The 25460-nt window shown below is 42.0% G+C and overlaps 1 protein-coding gene across 6 annotated transcripts in view; it reads right to left on the bottom strand.

The window, feature by feature from the left end:
- RIC8B (RIC8 guanine nucleotide exchange factor B) overlaps positions 1 to 25460 on the bottom strand; it is a 161620-nt gene that overhangs the window by 69338 nt on the left and 66822 nt on the right. For all 6 annotated transcript variants that reach the window (XR_012784875.1, XR_012784874.1, XR_012784873.1 and 3 more), the window contains exons 5-6: positions 1936 to 2164; positions 374 to 469 (exon numbers count right to left, since the gene is read on the bottom strand). Coding sequence is in view for 3 of the 6 variants with exons in the window: in XM_075551038.1 (XP_075407153.1) it covers positions 374 to 469; positions 1936 to 2164 (325 nt within the window). In the remaining 3 variants the exon portion in view is untranslated. The remainder of the gene's footprint in view (positions 1 to 373; positions 470 to 1935; positions 2165 to 25460) is intronic.

A 25460-nucleotide genomic window follows, 5' to 3' on the forward strand; every position in this document is an offset into this window, starting at 1 on the left:
TTATTTTAAAATAGGAACTATTGGTTTACCTTGTCCCTCACTCTAAAGTATTTCAATGTTTAGAACAATGCTAAGAAACAGGATGCTCAATAAGCCTTTGTTGAATACATGATCAAATAACTCAAAAGTATCCAAGACTACTTATTTGTAATTAGAAAGATATCAATGATTAAAACAAAGACTTGAGTTTCAAATTTTCTGAAATAAAACCATTACAAGAATTTAACTAAAAAACAGAATTTAACTCATTCTTTAAAAAGCAAAGACATACATCAGAAAATTATATGTATTATATATGCAAATCATGACATAACACATATATATTTTTTTCACAACACATATATTTTTAACATAACATCTATTAATGAGTTACCTGATCTTTGAGAAATTTTCTGATGTTTCGATGAGCTCGGGAACATTCTGTTAATAGGCTGAGAACTGGCGTTAGACCCTCTCTATAGCTGCTTCCCTATAAAATAAATCATATGTTCATATTAGTTCAATATCTCAATAGCATTATTTTCCTCCATGTAGCCGATCATATTAATGATCTTCTTGAGGGTGGTGGCAAATATCTTATTTACCAAAACTTTGCAATAAATAAGCTATTTAAAAAATTATCTTCACTACACTACTTCCACCTTATAAGTTGTCTTCTGTCTGCTAATGCCCATTTTGTCCTTTGCGGGTGTTCAAGAAGCCACATGGTACTCAGCTGTCAGAAACCATAGTGGCCGGGTTCCTAAAGGCTTGTCTCCCAGCAAAAAGCCATCTCCGTGGGGTGTCAATTAAGTCCATGTGGGAGAAGCACAGCAGCCTGGGTGACCCAAGGATTGTAAATAATAAAACCCCAAACCAAAGTTGGGAAGAATATCAGAGCCTAAATTCTGAACACCCAGTTTACAGAAGGCTATAGATGACAGTGGAGCCCAAAATCCATCTGCAGGGTCCTCACACGGATCAAGTTTTGGGTAAATCCCCTCTGACCACAGTCCAAGTGTGTGAATAGCCTTGGCAATCAGACAGCATTATCAAGTGGATTATGGGAGATGTAGTTAGGTTAAAATGTAACACTTTATCTTTTGATCTCCTTTTGACCCATTTTAAAATTGTTTCAGTTTTTTTCATATTTTCTGCTTTCTTTTCCATTGTGGGTTTCCTGGTTTGTTTTGTCATTGCTATTTGTTTGCTTCCTGCTTATATTTCGTATGGTTTTCTGTAAATGCAGTCCAGGACAGGTAAATCTATAGTTACGGTAACTGGATTAATAATTATCGCGGGGCATGGCAGGGGAGGCTGGGGAGAAATGGAGAGCTAACAGTGAGAAGAAAATGCTCTGAAATTGATTGTTGCGATGATTACACAACTCTTCTTAACGCACACTCGATACATGAATTAAATACCAACACAGCTATTAAAAAAAAGATTTTGGTGATGCACCCATACTACCTTGCTGCCTTTTAATAGTGTTACACAGAGTTCTTTATTAAGATTTGGGGGAGAGTGAACTCTTCTCCTTTGTTTTTAAGGATGAGTCAGAATTTGCTGTCAACCTTCCTAATGCTGCGACCCTTTAATACAGTTCCTAACATTGTGGTGACCCCCCAACCATACAATTATTTTCGTTGCTACTTTGTAACTGTAATTTTGCTATTGTTATGAATCAGGCGACCCATGTGAATGGGTCATTCAACCCCAAAGGGCTCACAACCCACAGGTCGAGAACCGCTGTATTAAATCAGCACCATTGATTACACAAACTCACTTGGTTTCACCAGGTTAACATATCCTGTAATTAACAGGCTTTACAATGCGCATGTAGTCGGCCATGAAAAGCTTAGATTAAAAATACCAGGTCTTGTGTGGGTTTGTGTGAGTGGCACATTTACATTCTTGAGAAACATCTTCCCAAGCCCTCCACTTTATTAGTCTTACCTTGTCTATTCTCTTCTCCATAAAATTGAGTAAAACATGAATGGCTTCCATATTCATACCATTGTATGTCATGGTATTGTTTTCCAAGATGGTTTCTTTCTCAGCTGGTTCGTCAGTGGGTGGCTCATCTAGAGTCGTTGCCTCTTGGGCTGTTTCATCGTGGGCTAATGGACAAATGAGAACATCCAAACAGGAGACCGGAACGTTGCTTAAAAGGTTGACTGCATTACTGAAAAGCAATTTAAAAGTACAAATATTTTAATTTGATTGAATAGCCTTTTAAAAAGCAAACCGAGTAACAAGTTCAGAAGTGACTTCTAAGACTCAATTAAAATTTTTCTTTTTCAAATGAGCCATTAATATTACTTGGCATTTACTGGATAATAGGTTGAAAATAAAGAATTATTTTAAAGACACATAAGATAAACTAGAGAAAGCAGGTGTTACAAGGACAAGGCATACATAATGTCACGTCACCTTCATAAGCACTAAGAAAGGAGCTACTGTGCTTTAATGACAGCTTAATTTATTATGTTAACACGGCTAGCTTTACATTTTTCCCTTGGAGTCTCAAATCCGTTTGTGGATCCACTGGTGTGCTATCAGTCCTTAAATGACAGCATAAAGCACTTTAGAAGTACAATATGTAAGCAGCTTCTATCATGGAGACAATAAAATTTAAAAGCAAATACGGTAGGATTAAGTTTTGTTCCTTCTAGCTATAGGAAACATACAGATTTTATAACATCTCTCTTTTTGTGGTTAGACATCCACAGAAAAGGCCATGGTGCTTTTTCTTCCTCCCTCATCGACAGATTCCTTTGTAAAATGCCATCATAGCGGTTTCTAATCTCGACTCCTAGGCCTTTTAGCTCTGTATTAATGAACATGGGAATCTGGGATGTGCACCAGCAGGGGGAACCCAAACATTGTATTTTTGGCATTCCCTCAAAACCTTGTTCTGTTGTGCAGCGTACCAGAGATTAAAATGATGCTAACAACTTAAAAATTGGACATGTTCTCAATGAACACATTTTCCTCCCTGCAGTATTTCACATTCTTTCATCTAAGAGAAAAGATGGTATTCTTGGCTAACTGGGTCTTCTAAGCCGGGGCTTCAGAACTTCCTGATAAACAACAATGGAAAGAAAGGCATTACATTTCCTAGGGACAGAGTAGCAGACCTAAAAATAACCACATCCTGACTAAAAATAAATGCTTGCAAATGCAATTTAAAAGGCTTACCACTTGGAAACCAAATTCAGGGCTTATACTATCTGATGCTGCCTTGATCTAGACTGTAGTAGTTCTTTTTAATTTAGATTATAATAAATAAGATAAAACCAAATAAAACACACAGGTCTTTTTGTCTTTCCTTTTTGTTAGAAATATGGCATTTCCTCCAAATATTTCCTTTTTTTTCCTTTTAGTAGAATGGAAAAAGAAAAAAACTCGTAAGAAATTAAAATATAAAAATGAGGCAATGCAGAACAATGAGGGGTCATGCACAGGGCATCAAGAACAAACTAACTCAAAAGTCCTAGGAATGAATGATTTCTGGTAAAATTCAAATTATTTAGTTGCTTCCCGTAAAAACTTTGTCCTATACCCACTCCTTGCTTATGGCTATGGTCAGTTAGTGGGTTCTAAAGATCAGATCTTTTTTTGATAACATCATGTGAAAATGGAAGATTTCCCCCCTGCTATCTGCAGACCATCCATTGGTCAGAGTTTTCCGATGTGGAAAATACGCTTATAGGGTAACAGCCATGACGCTGTACTGATGTGCTCAGGACCGTCACTGTCCAGTTCGCACTAGTCCTCTGTGGAGAAGGAGGCTGGAGGAGACAAAGCTGGATGAAGCAGGCAGGGTGACCAGAGGCCCATAGCACCTTCCTCCTGCACTGGTTCAGAAATTCCTTCTGGGGTGGGACTCCAGGACTCCCACTCCCGCCCCTGCAGGCTCTGCTAACAGAGCTGCTCTGCCTTCCAGGCTTGGCAAGTCATCTAGGCTGGCAGTCCCGCTGAGGGTGCTGGAAACCTGGTTGTCCATGCCATCCCTTCCTTCAAGAAGGCGGCTTCAGACCCACCTCCAATCCAGTCCGGCTCACTTGGGGATGCCATTATTAAACGCACACGTCTTCCCAGCAACTCTTTCCTCCCTTCTTAGCCCACAGCAATTCTGAGCGGCAGGGCCTCAGTCTGCACAGGAGCTGGGAGGGTATGCTCTGAAGCCAATGCCACCACGTCTGTTGTCTCATTAATGCGCAAGGAAGTCAAATAGCCGATTTCCTAACGATTGTCACAGATGTGAAATGTCACACAACAAGATAAGTTATTAAGTAAGGGGTAGGTTTGCCATTCCCATCACCACTGCCATCACCACCACAGCCCTTAAACTTTGGTTACTGGTAAATTATCAAAGTTGGATGAAATACAATGTTTTTGCCACAAATTAAAGGGAAAAAATTTACACACATCTGCAGTTCTTAACTGACAGTTAAAAACATTTTACTTGAAATTGTTACTAAATCTAGACTCATTTAGGATTAAGAGGGAGGAATCTACCTTAGAATTACTTTTTCAAACGTGTAAACCATTCTGAAATCTAAAGATTATCTTTTGAAAATCACGGCAACAAGATCTCAAGTAGAGTTCTGAATCTACCAGAGACCACCCGGAACAGTGAGAGGGTCCATGTCACTACAAAGGAATGTTCCCGCTTTAAATTCACTTAGCAGTTTCCAGGAATCCAGTAAATTTAAGAAACCAAATGTAAAGTTTGATTCAACAAATATTTGGAGGTTTAAGGCTTTAAATAAAAAGTTCCCATTTTCCCATCTCTTATTAAACAACTGGGTTCCCAAACAACTACAAAATTAATTTTCTGGCTCACTGTGTTTGAGCTATTCTCTCAAAGTAAGGCAGGCCAGTTTTTTGAGCTCTGTCACTTCCCTGACAGTTTTATTTGTGGTAGAAAAGTGTATGAAATTCTCCAGCTACCAGGAAGTCAGTGACTATGCACCGGTCTGCACAATGGTGTTTGCATTCCTGCTCCAGGGGGTAGAAATACTGTGTATATTACTCTCCCCTTTCAGCTCCTAGAGATCATTAATCACTGTGACATGACATCCTCCCGCTCCAGCTCCCAGCCCCCTCCTGATACACACATTCAAAGCGAGGCCTGTCTTCAGCTCCTTGATGCTGTGATTAAAGCTGTGCGAGCTGTGGGAGAGGGAAGGCGATCTCATCCCCATGAACGTGGCCACTGCTGGGCCAAACTCAGTTTACCACCGCAACTCTGACACACAGAAGACTGACACCGAAGAGCACTGTGACGGCTCATCCAGACTTCAGTTGTTAGAAAACCCGCCTGGTCAAAGGCATCTTCTTTACATTTGGAGCACACCCTTCTTGCAAAGCAAGCAAGTTAACTTAAATGAGCTTTCACATCTCCAAGTGATTTTCTGAGGTAAAAACCCAAGTTCAATTTGTGTGGTGGATGCTAGGTGCCGTGCAGTTGGCACGGACTCATCGTGACCCTCTGTACAACAGCAGAAACCCTTCCTGGCCCTGTGCTGGTCTCACAATAGTTACGGCCGGGCCCACTACTGCCGCCGGCCACTGAGTCAATCCATCTTGGCGAGGGGCTTCCCCTTGATTTACTGACCTCTTTTTCAATGCAGTACAATTCAAGTTAGCTATTGTTTATTAAGAGCTTACTATGTGCCAGGCATTATTTTAGGTAGGAAAATAAGAGGAAAACCTCCGTCCAAAGGGAGCTTCGGGGCTAGCTTGAGTGAACAAGAGGAGTTGCAGACGAGGGCCACCGGACTCCTGGCTCCCCCTCAGTGGCTGCCCCACACTGGACTTACCCTGTGCTAGGAGCTGGGCCGGGGTGCTAGTGGTGACAAGGCAAGCATGACCCAGCCTCTGAGCAGCTCAGAAGATAAAGAGTTCACTTCATAAACTGTGGCTGTGAAACATTAGCTACCAAAGAAAAAGCTGATGACCACTCCACTCACTGCCATAGAGTTTCTGACCCATGACGACCCTATCAGACAGGGTAGAAGTTGTAACTCGACAATAAGAAAGACACTGAGGATTATGGTGTATGTGAGGGAAGGGGGCTTGCTTGTCTTAAAAGAGCACAGAGATGAGAAGGCAGACGTGGTCACTGATGAAGCGAGTAGCACGCCTGATCCGGAAAATGAACTAACGGACAGATCAAGGGTGGACAGCCAAAATCCATCTGACAAGGTCTATGGGCAATGTAAAAGTTGGAGTAGCTCCACTACTGGTTAATGCCAGAAAAAAATCAATCCGCTGACATGCGCAAGAAATCAAAAAAGAGAATAAACAGGAATATTTTAATGAAAACTTGCCTAGTTTTTATTATTCTGGATGTAATTACATGAGCACATGGATGCACAGACTTGTGGTGTGTGAGCTGCTGGGTAATACACAGATAGTTGGCTCCATTTAGTGATGTGAGAGGGGTCTAGTAGGAGCTGCAGAAAAGAGGGAGGGAGCTGGGTAAGTGGTGTGGAAGAAGAGAGAGAATAAAATAAAGGCACTGGTAGTAATAACAAGCAGCTGTTTGGATAACCCCCCAAAACTTGTAAAAATAATGAAAATGTATTTTAAGAAGGGTAATCAGACCCAGTAAGTTCTATTGAAACATATCTTACAAGGACAAAGAGAACGGGCAGGAAGAGGTACTAGGAGGGGTCTGGACTTGCTATTTTAAGGCCTTTTATTATTTCAATTCATCTTGTATAAGAGGGTTTTCAGAGTTTGTGGGGAAAATGCCATGATCTTGCAAATTGTTTTCCCAAAAACGTTTTGAAGTCTCCTTGTATAATCATTGGATTTTGTAGTTCTAAAAGCATTTTCATTATCTTTATTTTGCTTGTTATAAAACGTTATTGAAATTTAAGAAAATAGTTTACAACTGTTTAGTGAAATGTTTTCATATAAATCCTAAGGTTGCTTACCTAAAAAGCAGGCTGAACACATGCCTGACTGCTCCTATTTGCCCTGGATCATCACAGAAATGCAGGAAAGACGGTCTAGGGTCCTATCACTGATAACAAGGTCTGGTCCCAGAAGCCACACTTCGTTTCTGCAAGTTCTACATCTTCACACAAACTAGAGGAAGTGAGGCTATCTTATGTACAAAAGCAGTGAAACAGAACACACAGAGCCCCAAAAAACCAAAACATTTCATTGCTCAGCCAGCTGCTTCATTTCAAACACCGCTATCAGCATTGTAAAGAACTATTTTGATTCACTGAAGAGTACAGGGGTTACACACTGTAAAGAGAGTTGGATTTCTGTTCTAACTGGAGGAATAAACTAAAAATCTTGTCTGTAGCTGTTCTAAGGAAAATGGTCTTTGTAATCTTCTAAAAATAATGTTGATTTATAACATGTCTGTAGCAGACTAGAAATGCTCTGGTATCTGTTCTGAGGAACTGAGCCAGCAGCCACACTGCACAGCCCCAGGGGGCGCCCTTCTCTTAAGGTAGAATTGTACAGCAGGTTGCTCCAGTTCCAGAAATTTGAGAGTGCTTTACATGTTTCTAGAAAACTCTTGTATTCTGATCTTTATTACAGTTAATTCACAAATGATGGGAAAGGTGTGCACTGTATGTTCTTTAGGAGTATAGTGAAATAAGAGCTTGGTCTAGAGGCGAGGTAGAGCAGAGTAAATTTAAGATGGTTGAGTTAACCTCTGATCATGTTTACAATCTGCCAAGTACTGTACCTCATTCTGTGTTATTCCCATTAGGGAATACAGATATGAACAAGACAAAATATGCCCACAGGACCAGATGGATTCACCGGTGAATTCTGTCAAACCTTCAAAGAGCTGGCACCAATTCTAAAACTATTGCAGGATATCGAAAAGGACAGCGAACTTCAGAATTTAATCTATGAAGTGAACATAATCCTGACACCAAAACCACGCAAAAGTAGAGATTCATAGAGCAACATCCTTCATGAGCACAGGTGCAAAAGAGCTCAAAATATATCAAAACGAAAACTAACAACAAAACATGATGACCAAGTGGGCTCCATGCCAGGTATGCAAGGACAGTTCATCACTACATATAACTAAAACAAAGGAAAAGAACTACATGAGCATATCGATTGATGCAGAAAGGGCATTTGACAAAATCCAATACCCATCCCTGATAAAAGCACTCAACAAAATAGGAATAGAAAGGAAATTCCTCAACATGATAGAGGACATATAAGCAAAGGCCATCCATCATCTCCTTCAAGGGAGAGGAACTGAGGGCATTTCCCTTCTGAACAGGAACCAGACAAGATGCCCTTTAAATCCACTCTTATTCAACATTCGGCTGGAAGTCTTAGCCAGAGCTATCAGGCAACAAACGGAAATTAAAGGCATTCAAATGAGTAGAGAAGTAAAAACGCTCTGTGTTTGCAGATGAGATGATTCTACACAAAGAAAACTCCTAAGATTCAACATGAAAATTACTGGAACTAATTAGCAACACAACAGGACATAAGATCAACATATGAAAATCAGTGGATTTCTGTACCCTAGCAAAAAGAGCTCTGAAAAGGAAATCAAGCAAACACCACCATTTGCAATACCTACCCATAAGGTAAAACACTTAGCAATAAATCTAACTAGAGAAATGAAAGGCTTACACAAAGAAAACTACAAAATATTTCTACAAGAAACTAAGAGACCTACATAGAAATCTTGTGAAAATGTCAATATAACCCCCTTCAAAAACCAACCAACCAAACAAAAAACCTTCACTGCAATGGAATTAATTGAGTCAAAGTAACCCTACAGAGGGTAGAGCTTCCCTGTGGGCTTCTGAGGCTGTAACTCTTTATGAGAGTTGAAAGCCTCATCTTTCTCCTGCAGAGCATCTGGTCGGTTTGAACTGCTCACCTATGGTTAGCAGGCACCAGGGCTACTTTTATTACCCAATATGCTCTGCAAGTATGATGCACCACCAATCCAAATCACATCATCATTCTTTAATGGAAAGGACAAATACTCCTCCCCCCAAATAAGTAAAGCATTACTAAAGAAAAACAAACTGGGTCTTTCAGTTACCCATCTCAAAATCTACTACACAGCCACCACGGAAGTCAAAATAGATTGGTACTAATACAACGATAACCACATTGATCAATGGAATAGAATTTAGAACCCAGATATATATCCATCCTCCTACAGATTTTTTAAAAAGGGCTGGGCCACATTAAATCTCCGTTTGATAGTCTTTTGAAGAGAGGTTCTGGCAAAACTAGATGTCCACTGGCTGAGGAATCAGGACCCACACTTCTCTCCAGATGAAACAATGAACTCAGGATAGATTACAGCTCTACATGTAAACCCTACAACTATAAAGATCATTAATGAAAAAGATAGGGACAAAATTAGGGACCCTAGTACACGGCATAAACACACTTTCAAGCATAATGACACACACACACATACACAGAAAATAAAACAGATGACAGTAGCCTCCTAAAACTTGAACACGTATATCAAAAGACTTCGTCCAGAGTAAAAAGAGAACCTGTAGACTGGGAAAACATGCTTGGCAATAACATATCGGACAAGGGATTAATCTTTTAAAATCTATAGAAAAATATAACGCCGAAACAAGAAAAAGATGAACCCAATCAAAAAAATGGGCAGAGGATATGGACAGGTCACCAAAAACGGCTTTCAGGCAGCCAACTAACACGAAGAAATGCTTCCAGTCATTAGCTAAATGAGAGATATAAATAAAAACAATAGGCTAGCACTTTGTTTTAGCACTGACAGCAACGTTAAAAAACCCCAGAATACTGAAAATGCTGGAAGGGGCATGGAGAACTGGAGGCCCCAGACACTGCGAGTGGGACCGTAATGTGGCACAGCCACTGTGTCAAGATTGGGAAAAGAAATGCCATATGACCTAGCTATATCTCTATTTGGTATATACAAGGGGGCAAGCCCCCACCCCAAATGGAACAAAAAACCCGCTTCACTGGGCAGAGCTTGGGCAGCATGCATTTTTCTCGCTAGTTGAGCACAGAGCAACTTGCTCTAAGTTACTGCACCCAGTGACACCACAGGGGTAAATTTCTCTGGCCACAGTGAATTTTTTTGTAAAAGTAGTTCGCTCGAACCTCTTTTTCTGTGATGGGTGATATAAGAGAAGAGCGTGCGGCTGTGAAATTTTGTTTCTTGCACCAGAAAAATGCCCCAGGAACTGTTGTGATGTTGAAACAGCTTACAAGGACAGCGCTAGGGGGAGTGGTTTTCTCATTTCAAAACGGTGACATGTGCGTTGATGAGAATCTCCGTCTGGGCGTCCATCAACTTCCCGAATGGAAGAGCATGTTGAATTGCAGTGCATCTGGGGTTCGTTTCACCACGTTCGACTGCTAATCACGGTTTCTATTCAGAGGGTCTGAAAAGATTGCGTAACTGTGTGTGGCACGAAGGCCTGGTTTGTGGCTAATGGGGCACTGGTTCTGCCACCACGACAATACACCTGCTCACGCAGCCATCTCAGTGAGCCAGTTTTTGCTCCATGAACCTGACTCACCTGACCTTGCTCCTTGCAACGTCTTTTGGTTTCTGCAAATGAAGAGGGACAGGAAAGGACAGCGATTTGATGAAGTAAAAGAGGTGAGGGAAAAAAACGAGGGAGGTGCTGTCAGACATCCAAACAATTGAGTTTGAAAAATGTTTTCAAAATGGAATCACAGATTTGACAAATGTATTAAGTGTAATGGAGAGTACTTTGAAGGTGATGAGGTTGTTATGTAAAAAAATTTAAATTCATAGCTGGGGGGGGCGGGGGATTTTTTTTTTGGGTACCACCTCATATACTAAAGAAAAACTGTAACACAAGCAGACATGTATACCCATGTTCGCAGCACTATTCACAATAGCACAAAGTAGGCAACAACCCAAATGCCCATTGTGGAAAAATGGGTGCATAAACTTTGGCGCATCCACACAATGGAATAGTATGCAACATCAAAAAATCTCAATGAATCTGTAAAACACTACATGATATGATGTAACTGGACATTCTGAGCGAAATTCGTCAAAATCAAAAGAACAAACATTGTATGAAACCACTATTTATAAGAAAAAAATCAAGAAAAACTTTTCACACTAAAAGATTTTTATGTTACCAGAGGTGGGACAGGACAGGAGACGAGGAGGAAGCACCAGCTAGATCATAGACAGATGTTAACTTGGGTAAAGGGGAAAACAAGAGGGAGATACGGGAAAATGTTGGAAAGAACATAAGACAATGGGAAGTTCGAAGAGTTATTGAATGCAAAATTGATCTACTCTGCATTTGTTCATTTAATTCACAGTAAAAAGTTAAAATGCTCACAGAGAAAATGTATTAGGAAATAGCACCTTTTCATAGGAAATTATATATAGTATGTGCTTTGGGCTAAAGTGACCAATTTGCCAAATAAAGATTCTAAAAAAAAAGGGGGGGGGGAGAAACAAGAAATATGCTAATAAATAGCATACTCTAGGGGAAAACCCTTAAGTGTAAGAATATAGACATGTGGGTGGTATTTTTATTTAAGTTATTTTAATTTTCAATTTTTAAAATTTAATAAATCATTTTATTCAGGGATCTTACATAAAACAATCTATACATCCATTATATCAGGCGGACATGTACAATTGTTGGCATAAAAAATTTCTAAAGTTATCTTTCTTCTTGAGCCCTTTGATATGTTAGCTCTTTTTTTTCCCTTCCATCCTTCCCCAACCCTGCCACCCCAATGAACCCATAATACAGTATGTATTGTTATTATTATTTATACATATCTTACACCACCATTCTATCCCTTAACCTACTATCCTGGTATTCAACCCCCTCAAGGGGGATTATTTTACCATCATTGCTATCCATTTGCCCTTTCCCCACTTTCCTACCCTCCTGGAATAGCTATTCCCATTACTGTTTCTGAGGGAGGTTGTCTATTCTGAGTTGCGTTATTGACAGCTCTCATCTGTGCTGCTGTATGTACACGGGTCTAAGGAGATTTGAGGTAGAACTGAGATCATAATAGTAAGTTGGGGGAGGAAAGATTAAAGAACAAAAGGAGTGTTGTGTGTTTCATGGGTGTTAAACTGCCCCCTGGATATATTTTCTCTTCTGTGGAGTCCCTCTGTGCGGGAGTGTCCAACCACCCCAACAGGATTGCTGAAGACAAGCTGGGTGCATATGAAAATGTGGTGAAGAAAGCAGACGGTGCCTGGTTGTTAAAAGATATAGCATCTGGGGTCTTAAAACCTTGAGTCCAAACAAGTGGTCATTTAATGGTTAATCAACAAAGCCCACATGGAAGAAGCACACCAGCCTGTGTGATCATGAGGTGTCCACTGGAATAGGCATCAGAAGTTAAAAATAAACAATCTGATTGCGGTGATAGAGGGGTCAAAATAGAGATCCAGAGCTCATCTGTAGATAACTGGTTAGAAGAGGTCCTCCTTGAGAAGATGGTGTCATTTCAGCAAAGGCTTTAGGGACAGTTAGTTAAGAGTGAGCATGGGGGGGGGCGGGGGAAGAGCACTGCAGGCAGACTTGAGGAGTCAGAGCGAGGCCCGGAGGCAGAAACAGTGGCTCATTTGAAAACAAAGAGGAAGCTGGTATGGCTGAACTACCATGCATAAGGAAGAAAGGAATGGAGCATGAGATCGGATAGATAATGGGAGCCAAACTGGTCTTGTAGCCTCTTTTAACTTTGAGATTCTGAAATAAAATGAAGAGTCATTGTAGGGGCCTGAAAAATAGCTGGTAAGATATCCAGGGTGAGACTACCAGCTACAATGTAACCACATCAATCCAGGTGTTACAATCATAATAAAAGACTTCGTAACAGTAAAGTTGTTAGACTGGATATATTCTGAAGGTAGAGCCAACAGGATTTCCTGACTGGCTACTTGTGGAATGTGCAAGAAGAGAGAGGAATAAAGTATACACCCAAGGTGCTAGTCTCAACACGCAGAAAGCTGAATGAACATATGCTGAAATGGGAAACACTGCAGGAGAAGCAGTCGTTTTATTTTAAAAGGGAAGATTAGAGTTTAATTTGGGGTATGCTAACGCTTGTAATGTCTATTATTAGACTTCTAAGCGGAGATGTTAATAGAAGTTAGCTGTATAAGTCTGGAGTTAGGGAGGGAGAGCGGGATGAGAGAATAAACTGAGGAGTCATGGGCATGCAGATGGTATTTAAAGATACAAAATTGGATTACATTAGTATGGGAGTGAGAGTGGATCGAAATACTTTCAAGGATAAGAAGGTTCATGCAGATGCTAAGTAGAGGAAGAATTTACAATGAGTGCGGGAAGAGGAAAAACAAGGAATTGTCTTAAAAGGATGCTTTACAGCTTGAGTAAAGAGAAATGTTCACTGGACTAAGCAACACAGAAGGCACCCACAACTCAAGCAGCAGTTGTGGGGTAGTTAGTGGTGGGGTTAATGCTTGAAAGGAGTGGGTGGATTCAAGAGACAACAGAAGAATCATACAAGGCATTAGAGGTTTATAGCAAAGGGCAAAGGCGACTGATGCAGCAGCAGATAGAGAAGCGTTAAGGAAAGATAGCACAGTCTAATTCAGAGGGCACTGACCTTGGATTCTACGCTGTCTCTTATTAATGTACAAATTACATGCTCTCTTCTATGCCTTGGTATGTATATCTCTACAATAAAGACACATAAACTTGCCCCACGAGGTTAATGCAAGGATTAAATGAAAACAAGCCCTATAAAGCACTCTATTGGGTACATGGTATACAGCAAAAATTAAGGTGTTTTGAACACTGCATATATGATATTATAGGAGAGAATAACGTGTTTCTGTGGGAATGCAGAAAGCTGGTGGCTGTGTCGCCTAAAGTAGAGAATAAGGTCTCTAAAGGTCTCGCACTCTGTGGCTTACAAAACCAGGAAGATGTATGAAGCGCGGGGGGGAATTACATAGAATCTTGGTGGGGTGCTTTTATTTTTAACCTAAAAAGGGGGGGGTGCTGTTGAAGGGTTTTAAGCAGGCCCAAACAACACTGGGCAGTGTAGAGGATGAAGTGCAGCAGGGAATCCCAAGTTCAATGTGTATGGACCACAAGTGGGCCGACATATATGAGGAAGCACGGACAAACAGACCCTGGAAGTAATGGCTCCTATATAAAATCTGAGTGCAGGCTTTATCTAAAAGGACTGTTTAGCTGGATTTATTACCATATGGAAGGATGTGGGCAGTCTGCCTTCATAAGGCTGTTCTCTGTGCAGATGCACAGAAGCACCTCCTACTTGGCTCAATATTTGACTGTTGCTTTTTGAGATTCTTACTCATAATAAAGGACCCTACATTTTCATTTTTCACTGAACTGTACAGATTGTGTACTTGGTCCTGGTTGTGGCCAATGTTGCCTTATACTTCTTTAAAGTCTGGTAACAGGGGTTTTGTGTAAGATACTATGACTTTTGATTGCTGGCTAGTAATTCAAACTTTCTTTTAAAAAATGAATGCAGGCCATTATCATGTGGTCTAATCAATACACTTTTAGCTACAGTTTGTGAGCCACCAGAATATTACCACTGAGTCACAGGGTGGAGTGAGTAGAAGGAAGTAGCAATGAGGTAAAAGCTTATTTTGATTAGGTGAAAAATGGTCAAACTCTGAACTAAAGTAGAATCAATGGTAACTGTGGCAGAAGATTCAATGGATATTTAAAGGCAGAACTGATAGGGCTTGGTGACTTAGTTAATGGAGTCTAGAGATTAAGAGACGAGATTAAGTTATCTAGGATAACTCTTGGGGTTAAGCCTTAGGATATTAGATGGATGATGGTTCTATAAATCAGAGAAAAACAGAAGAAGGGGAGGCTTGGAGGCAGAAGTGGGGTATTTCCTTTTAGACTTACTGAGTTTGATATTTTTGTCGGATCTGGAAATGAGCAAGGAAAACATAGTATATTATGGGTTGATTTGTACCCCTAAATCACCATACTAATTCAATCAATCTGTATGCTCAGGAAATCATCAGAGAAGTTAGATTATATGAAGAGGAGGGCTTATTAACAACCTGTGACATGCTGATGACACAACCTTGCTTGCTGAAAGTGAGGAGGACTTGAAGCGCTTGTTGATATAGATCAAAGACGACAGCTTTCAGTGTGGATTACAATTCAATGTGGAGAAGACCAAAACCCTTACATCTGGATCAACAGGTACCAGCATGACAGAGGAAAGTTGACTTGTCAAGGATGTTGCCTTGCTTGGATCTACAATCACTGCTCATGGAAGCAGCAGTCACGAGATGAAAAGATGAGTTGCATTAGGTCAGCGGTTCTCAACCTGTGGGGCACAACCCCTTTTGGGGGCTCAAATCACCCTTTCACAGGGGTCGCCCAATTCAGAACAGCAGCAAAATTACAGTAATGAAGTAGCAATGAAAATAGTTTTATGGTTGGGGAGGGGGGTCACCACACATGAGGTACTTAAAAGGTCGTGGCATTAGGAAGGTTAAGGACCACTGCATTAGGTAAATCTGCTGCACAGGGCCTCTTTGGAGTAATGAAAAGCAGCAATGCTTCTTTGAGGACTGGAGAGTACCTGAACAATTTCAACTGCCTCATATGCATGTGAAAGTTGTACACTGAATAAGGAAGACGGAAGAAGAACTGGTGCACTTGAATTGTAGTGCTAGAAAACAATATTGAAAGTACCACAGAGTGCCAAAAGAACAAACCGAGTTGCAAGAAGGGAAAGACTCTGGCTTGCACACTGTAGACATGTCGTCAGGAGAGACTAGTCCCTGGAGAGGCCCATCAAGCTTGGTAAAGTGGAGGGCATCAAACATGAGGGAGCCCACCAAGGAACCGGAATGACCCAGGGCTGCAACAATGGGCCGAGGCATAGGAACAATTGTGAGGATGGTGTGGAACTGGGCAATGAGCGGGTCTCCACAGGTTGAACTGACTCAATGACACCTAACAACTACACTCAATCACCAGCTGCTTCACAGGAGAAAGAGGAGGCTTTCTACTCCTGTAAAATGTTACAGTGTCAGAAAACCACAGGGGTAGTTCTACCCAGTCCCACTGGTTCACTGGAATGAGAATCTACTTGATGGCAGTGAGTTTGATTTGTGAATGTGACCTTCATTGTAAGTAGCATCTTTGCAGGTAATAGTTTTACACTTGCAGTCTGCAGAAATATAAGAGAAGAAATCTGTTGTTTTAAGCCGCCATGTTGGTGGTGCTTTGTTATGGCGGTCCTAGGAGAATAACACATTCAGCAATTGGGATGTGCATCTGAAGGCACTGCTGCAGCGCCCAGACTGTTTGAAAGCAAACTATTCTCTTCCCCATAAACAGTTTTAATCATTTTATTGGGGGCTCGTACACCTCTTATCACAATCCATACATCCATCCATTGTGTCAAGCACATTTGTACATTTGTTGCCCTCATCATCATCAAAACATTTACTTCCTATTTGAGCCCTTGATATCAGCTCCTAATTTTCCCCCCTCCTTATCCTCCCTCAGGAACCCTTGGTAATTTATAAATTATTATTATTTTGTCATATCTTACACTGTCCGGTGTCTTCCTTCACCCACTTTTCTGCTGTCCATCCCCCAGGGAGGAGGTTATATGTAGATCCTTGTGATCAGTTCCCCTTTTCTACCCCACCATCCCTCCACCCTGCAGGTATCACCACTCTCACCACTGGTCCTGAAGGGATCATCTGCCCTGGATTCCCTGTGTTTCCAGTCCTATCTGTACGAAAGTACATGCTCTGGTCTAGCCAGATTCTTAAGGTAGAATTGGGATCATGATAGTGGGGGGAGGAAGCATTTTAAGAACTCGAGGAAAGTTGTATGTTTCATCATTGCTACCCTGCACCCTGACTGGCTTGTCTCCTCCCAGCGACCCTTCTGCGAGGGGGTATCTAGTTGCCCTCAGATGGGCTTTGGGTCTCCACTCTGCACTTGTCCTCATTTACAATGATATGATTTTGTTCTTTGATGCCTGGTACCTGGTCCCTTCTACACATTATGGTCACACAGGCTAGTGTGCTTCTTCCATGTGGGCTTTGTTGCTTCTGAGCCAGATAGCTGCTTGTTTACCTGCAAGCCTTTAAGACCCCAGATGCTATATCTTTTGATAGCCTGGGCACCATCAGCTTTCTTCACCACATTTGCTTATGCACACATTTGTCTTCAGCAATCATGTTGGGAAGGTGTGCGCATCATGGAATGCCAATAGGAAAAAGTGTTCTTGCATTGAGTAAATACTTGAGTGGAGGTCTAATGTCCATCTGCTGCCTTAATACTAAACCTATAAATATATGCACGTAGATCTATTTCCCCACCAGTCTATATAAATATATTTACATAAGTACGTGACTGTATTTAGACTTCTATAAATTCCCTTTGCCAAATGAATTCTGAGGAAGAGAGAGTGGAGCACATCCTGGCCCACCAAGCCTGGAGGACAATATCCCCGCTCCGAACAGCCAATGTACAGAGTAGACCATATGGCTGATCCCACTATGAGACACGACATTCCTTGCTGACACATGGCCCTACGGGGGACAACATTGGAGACTCAGTGTTGGGATTGGCCCAGTCTGACCCTGTGACATTGAGGCAAAACACTAAAGGTGTGTGGCAAAGCAACGAGGGGAGCAGACCACGGAGCTCCCGAGGGAGTGCAAAGGACAGACTTTGGGGTCAGAGCATGGCACCATCAGACTTGACTGGAGAACACGCCTAGAGGTAAAAAAATCAGACCTTTATTTCCAGGTTAAAAAATTTTTTTTTCTTCTTTAAAAAAATATTAATTTATTATTTTCTGGGTCATTGTCTTTTTTGGTGTCATCGCTGGGTTCGCTTTTGTCACTTTGTCTTGCTATGCCTTGTTTTTTTTTGGTGCATATTATTATCTCTGCAGATCTATCTAGATAAGATACTCTGGATGAACAGTCTGGAAGGGAAAACAACAGGATCGATGGTTCTAGGGGACATGGGAAAGGCAGGGAAAAGGAGGTGGTGTTGATTAACCCAAAGATAAGGGAGCAACAAGTGATCCAAAATTAGTGGCAAGGAGGGTGTGAGAGGCCTGGTAGGGATTCAGCAAGGGCAATGTAACCCAGAGAAATTACTGAAACCCATAAAATTTTATATACCATATAGACTCAAGTATAAGTCGACCTGAATATCAACCGAGGCACCTCATTTTACCACAAAAACTGCATTAGAATGTGCTGGAAAACTCAGCTTATATACAAGTATATACGGTAGTTTTCATGATGTCTGATGCTCATCTGTGTTGCTGTTGTTGTTAGGTGACACTGAGTCAGTTACAACTTACAGAAATCCTGTATACAACAGAACGAAGCAGTGCTCAGTCCTGTGCCATCTCACAATTGTTCCTGTGTTGGAGCCCATTGTTGTCAAAAGTTTCCCTATTTTTTGTCATTCCTTTATCTGTTCGTCTATAGACCACACAGCTTTGCTCCGGGTCCTGGATGCTTCCTCCCCCCAACTACCATGATCCGAATTCTACCTTGCAGGACTGGATAGGGCAGAGGTTGTACACTGGTGCATATGGGGGCTGGAGGCACAGGGAATCCAGGGTGGATGATACCTTCAGGACCAGGGGTTTGAGGGGCAATGCTGGGAGAGTGGAGGGCGAGTGGGTTGGAAAGGGGGAACTGATTACAGGGGTCCACGTGTGACCTCCTCACTGGGAGAGGGACGGCAGAGAAGGGGGTGGGAGATTCCGGATAGGGCAAGATATGACAAAATAACGATGTATAAATTACCAAGGGCACATGAGGGAGGGGGGAGCGGGGACGGAGGGGAAAAAAAAAAGAGGACCTGATGCAAAGAGCTTAAGTGGAGAGCAAATGCTTTGAGAATGATTGGGGCGGGTAATGTATGGATGTGCTTTATACAATTGATGTATGTACATGTATGGATTGTGATAAGAATTTTATGAGCCCCTAATAAAATGTTAGAAAAAAAAAAGAACTCAGTAAGGAGAGGAGAGAAGACCAGGAGCATTCATGCATAAGGGAGCTGTCAGCAAAGAAGATACTGGTAAGAAGGGGAGTTATTTATAATATTCTCTATCATAAAGTGATAATGATATCCCTAAAATGAACCAGAGACATACATAAACCATAGATACAGAATATATTTTGGACACGCACTATAAGAACAAACAGTTCTGATGGCATGGTCCTACTCTATACCCACCCTATTGAGAAATCATTGAAGATACCGGTGCTATAGCAAACTGTGGAGAATAACCAGATAGTGCCCAGCTATCGAAATGAATAGCACCTGGCATCTTAAATGAACTTTCTTAATGAGGTGTCACCTAAGTCCACATGGAAGCAGCACACCAGCCTGGTCATCCAAGGACTGCAAATATTAAAATCCTAATCCAAATAAGGGAACGGTATCAGCTTAAGTTGTGAACACCTGGTTGGTAGAAGGCTATGGACAATAGAAGCCCCAAATCTAAGGCAAGAACCTAGGAGGCAGGAGAGGTGGGTGTCATGAAAATGTTTTGCTTGGATAAGAGAGCGAGATGTTGCCAGAAGTAGACAGTTCCCACGGGTGAGGCCAATGCTTCAAATCCAACTATGGACTCTTCTCACACAGTCTATCAGAGACGGTGTTCTTCAGTCAAAAGGAATCTATGTTGCAGGCATACTGCCAGGATGAGATCCTAACGCTCAACTTACTGACACAGGCTCCTGCTCCATTAGCATGTTTCTCTTCCCTACAATCATGTAAAAGGAGTATAATGCAATCCAAATTTCAGGTTGTTCCTTTTTCTTGGCTGTGCCAATAACTGGCTCAGCTCTCCCTTAATCTCACCATCTTGCCCTCGTGTTGACAAGTCACTCCAACTGTTTCTACTGCCTACTTTTAAACGGAGCTGCTAAGGAACAAGGGGTGGGAGACAGAGAAGAGTTGCAAAAGTTGAGTAGAGTCATATGAAGAAGATGAAAGAGGGAACTGACCAGGGGAGACACTGATTTCCCAGATAGGGCTGCAGATTTTAAGTCAGCGGTTCTTGCAACCACTTGAGGGTCTAGCAACCCTTTCACAGGGGTTTCCTGATTCAAAATAGTAGCAAAATTAGTTATGAAGTAGCAATGAAAATAATTTTATGGTTGGAGTCACCACAACATGATGAACTGTATTAAAGGGTCACGGCATTAGGAAGGTTGAGAACCACTGTCTTAAGTGAATGTGGAGTGATAAAAGTTTTTCATTAGTCCTAAAAACAAAGAGAAGTCAAGGGCTTTTCTTTTGGGGAAACTACTCTGTAAGTAGTGGAGAGGATCTGCTGGGGAGAGGAGTGGAGGAGAAAGGAGGCTGGGTGTTTGAAGACTGGCAGGACATGGCAATGAGGTTGTGGTGAGTGCCTGAAATGATTGTCCCATGCTTTCAGGTAGAGGGAAGAAAGTCAAGCCAGAAGGTGGCTAACAGATAAAAGAGTCACCAGAGGTGACTAGTCTTAGAAGAAAATGGAAAGCAAGATCAGTATGAATGAGGGAGAATGCTAGAAATAGTGAGCTCATCCATGAATTCTATTAGCAATGATTATTTGTATAATTAATAAACTGAAAACTTAACTATAAATGATCATGTCTTAAATTGCTATTTAGCTTCCCTAATATTTACATCTTGTCTCCTGACTTCGACTCTAGGTTCCTCCAGGGTATGCCCCAGGGAATCCTTACAGCACCCAGTCCGGGGCTCAGCGGTTGTTTAGAAAATGGACATTCACCTACACTAATCGGCATTCACTGCGGTTGGGCCAGTCCTCCAGGGCAGAGAGAATGCCGTGCAGGGTTTCCCAGACTGTACATCTTTTGGGGAGCAGACATCTGTATCTTTCTTCTGAAGAGCAGTCAATGATTTCCACCACAGACCTTACCATCAACAGTCCAGGGTGTAACCAACCCCCTGTGCCACGAAGGCTTCTTTCTGTTCACCTGGATAACGGTTACTCACAGTGAGAATCAATTCTAAGAGCCAAGCACGGTATCTTCTGGATGAAAGCCCACTAGTGATTCACTGGAAGCAGAGGCAAGCCCCTGTGGGTTAGATCTGCTGAACTGTAATGTGCTCCCCAATTTTTTTTATATTCCTTGGTGCTGTGATCATCACATCACTTTTGTTGCTTTTCCCTTGAGCCAGTGAATTCCAAATCCCAGATTGGAAATTAAGCAAAAATTGTGACGGAAGAGAAGGTGCCCAGGTAAACAGCCCATGGGAGCTCCATAGCGATCAGTGAGCTCAGTGTCCAGAGGATTATGGTAAGTGAAAAGACCCCCACGACAACCTAGAGTGCTTCCTCTGCCCAGGAGGCAACCCTCCCCCACATCTTCCTTGCCCCAGTGCCCCAGAGATCTGCAAACTGTTCCCAGGGATTGCCCAGCCTGTGCCAGCCACGCTGCTTCTGCATGTCACCAGGGTCACCACCCACCGATTGCCCCACCCCACCCCCAGGCTGGCGCCATGCCAGGAGCTGGATGGATGGATGCCTTACTGAGTCCCCACTGGGAAGGAATCTCAGCAAGGAGGCTACAGACTAAACACTACAATTAGGCAACTGGACCTGATAGACATATATAGAGCTTTCCGTCCAAACGTAAAAAAAATTTCATGTTCTTTTCAAGCACTCATGGCTTGAAAACAGACCACATGGTGGGACACAAGTTGAGGCTGAGTAAATTCAAACACATAGAGATTACTCAGACATCCTTCTTGGATCACCACGCCATAAAGCTGGAGATTGATAAAAGGACAACCAGAAAAACAAGGGTAAACAATTGGAGGATGAATGATCTTCTGGGACATGAATGGGTACTGGCCCAGATTTGAGAGTTTAGAAAGTTTCCAGAAACTCACAAGAATGAGAATACAACGTATCAAAACATACTGGAAAATGCGAAAGCAGTTATCAGAGGTAGCTGAATAGCAGTAAGTGCACATATGAAAAGGAAGAGAGACTCCAGCAACTAGAACGGAGACAACAGAACAAAAGAAATGATAAAGTCAGGGCAGTTAAACCAGGGAAGTTCCGGCCTCTTTGGTCTCGGCCACAGAGCTGAATGACGAAGGGAACGTCATCCTTTGGAAAGCGTCGCAATCCGCCGCTGTGGCTCCGAGGCCTGCCGTCTCCAGAAGCCGAGCTGCAGCAAGTGTGGGGGCCCAGCCAAGCGCAAGAGAAAGTGTGACTGGAGGGCCAAGGCTGAAGGACGAAACACCACCGGTTCTGGTCGAATGAGACACCTAAAAATTGTCTACCGCAGATCCCAACCTGGATTCTGTGAGGGAACAACTCCTAAACTCGAGAGGGCAGCGGTTGCAGCATCAAGTTCATCTTAAGGATTTCAACATTTAGTTGTGCAATAAATGTTCTCGTATTAAAAACAAACAAACCAGTGCAAAGACAAAAGAACGATGCAAAAGATCAATGCAGCAAAAAGCTGGTTCTTTGAAAAGACAACAGAATTGACAGACTGCCGGCAAACCTAACTGTCAGGGGAAGCCAGCCCCTAACACATCATTACGGGTCTGGTAGATGCAACTGTACAGAGATAATAAATAAAGATCATTGTAAAGTTACAGAGAATTATTGAAATAAATGGCGTCAGACATAATTCATAGTAGCATGCTCACCTCAGCCCCACTTGATGGCCCACGTGGAGGGAGAGATTTTAATGCTAGCCCAGGCTTTTTTTATTCTCAGGGGACATGCAAGCCCCCTAATTACAGGTGAAGACATACATCACAGGAAGGGATTGTGCTATAGGTAATACAGTAATGGGGGGGGGGTGTGATCAAGTGGTTTCCACGTAATAGGAAGAGGAAGGATTGGGGGTATACATATGGCAAGATGGGCGGATCCTAGATTTAGGATGGCAACTTAACTTTGGATGTCACAGAGCCAGTTTTGCCTGTTACCTGGCTCAACTGATAGAGACCATTATTGGTAGGGTGTGAATGCTTGGTCACAGGCCTCAGGGAGAAATAGTTTATTGTCCCCCATGGCAGGGAGCGAAGGCCTACCCTGTTGTCTGGTGACTAACTGCCTTCAGGGAGGATGTCTGTAAACATCTGACCTCCCCCCCACACCTAACCAAGGAAGGAAGGAGCAAACATCAATATCCAGGAGGAGGGATGAAATGGGGAATCACAAAAGACCTCAATGAGATTAAAAGGATAATCACAAAGTACCATAAAAGTCTGCATTCGAATGAATTCAACAATGTGAGAGACATGGATGAATACTTGGAAAAAACGATCCCTCCCTAGATTTACCCAGTTAGAGGTCAAGAACCTCAACAGACCCATAGCAAAAGAAGAAATACATACGGTTATCAAGAAGCTACCAAGAAAAAAAGCTCCTGGACCAGTCGGCTTCATAGGAGGATTCTACCAAGTATTCAGGAAAGAGCTGACACAGATCCTCCACAAATTCCAGAGCATAGAAAAGGATGGCAAACTCCCAAACTCATTTTATGAAGTCAGTATAACTTTGATACTTAAACAGGGAAAGGATCCCACAAGAATGCAGAGCTACAGACTGATATAGCTAATGAACAAAGATACAAAAATCCTTGGCAACAGAATACAAAAGTATATAAAACATATTATCCACTATGATCAGGTAGGATTCATCCCAGGGATGCAAGAATGGTTTAACATCCAAAACTCCATCAGTATTATACACCACATTGATAAGAAGTACAAGAATCACAGGATAATACTGACTGGTGCAGAAAAAGCATTTGAGAACATCTAGCACCCATTCCTAATTCAGACACTCAAGATGGAATGGAAGGAAAATTCCTCAAGTTAATACAAGCGGTCTACGAAAATCCAGCAGCTAACATCACAGTCAATGGAGAAAAGACCAAATCAATCCCACTGAAAAAGGGGAAAGACAAGGATGCCCCTTATCCCCACTTCTATTCAATATCATACTGGAGGTGCTAGCTAACAATGTAACACAGTGAAAGGACATTAAAGATATTCAACTGGGAGAGGAGGAGGTGAAACTACTGCTATTTGCAGACAACATGATTCTGTACATTGAACATCCCAAAAGCTCCAAAACAGGAGTACTGACAGTGATAGAGGAATATGGAAGAGTAGCAGGACACAAGATCAACAACCGAAGTCTAATGGTTTACTGTATATATCGGACTAGACCATGGAAGAGGAGATAAAGAAGGCAGGTGTACCCTTCACAATAGCCAAGAACAAATAGAATTATCTAGGGATATATTTAACCAAAAAAGTAAAAGACGTATACAAGAAAAACTACAAGGCCCTACTACAGGAAACTAGAAGTGACCTTCACAAATGGAAGAATATCCCATGCTAGTGGTTTGTAAGACTCAATATAGTAAAGATGTCAATTTTACCCAAGACACTTTATAAGTTTAACGCTATCCCGATTCAAAGACCAACAACCTTCTTCAAAGAATTGGAAAAACTGACCACCAATTTCATATGGAAAGGGAAGAAGGCCAGAATTCGCAGAGAGCTCCTCAAGAAAAAGGACAAAGTCAGAGGGCTCACTTTACCTGACTTTCACACCTACTACACAGCCCCAGGGGTCAAAACAGCGTGGTACTGGCATAATGACAGATACACAGACCAATGGAAAAGAATAGAAAACCCAGAAAAAAACTATGATCATAGAGACAGCTGATCTTCGACAAGGGCCCCAAATGCATCAAGCGGGAGGTGGGTGTTCTCTTTAACAAGGGGTGCTGGAAAAAAAACCAAGGGGTGCTGGAAACAATGGATATTTACAGGTAGAAAAATGAAATAAGATATTGTCCTCACCCTATGCATAACATCAAACTCAAGGTGAATCACAGACCTGGAAGTAAAGTCCCAAACCATGAGGACCATAAAGGAAGGAATCAGTACAAACCTAAGAATCTAGGCCCAGGGAATACACCAGCTAACTGCAATAGGGAAGGGAGCACACACAGGTGAACCTGAAATCGACAAGTGGGATTTACTAAGGATAAAACACCTGTGTGCAATGAAAGACTTTACCAAGAGGGTAACAAGGCAACCTACAGACTGGGAGAGGATTTTTAGCAATGGCACAATGGACAAACGGCTTATTACTAAAATCTACAATACCCTCCTGGCCTACAAAAAGAGATAAACCATTAACCCCCTGAGGAAGTGGGCTAAAGAACTGAAAAGAATTTTCACTAGGGAGGAGATCCATATGGCCCATAAGCATACGAGAAAAGGCTCCCGATCATTAGCCATCAGAGAAGTGCAAATTAAAACAACCATGAGATACCATCTAACACCCTCGAGGTTAGCCTAAATCACAAAATCAGAGAGCAACAGATGTTGGAGGAGATGTGGTGAGTTAGGAACTCTCCTTCACTGCTGGTGGTTGTGTAGATATGTACA

The sequence above is a fragment of the Tenrec ecaudatus genome, chromosome 6 (genome assembly GCF_050624435.1).
Source record: "Tenrec ecaudatus isolate mTenEca1 chromosome 6, mTenEca1.hap1, whole genome shotgun sequence".
NCBI classification, from domain to species: Eukaryota; Metazoa; Chordata; class Mammalia; order Afrosoricida; family Tenrecidae; genus Tenrec; species Tenrec ecaudatus.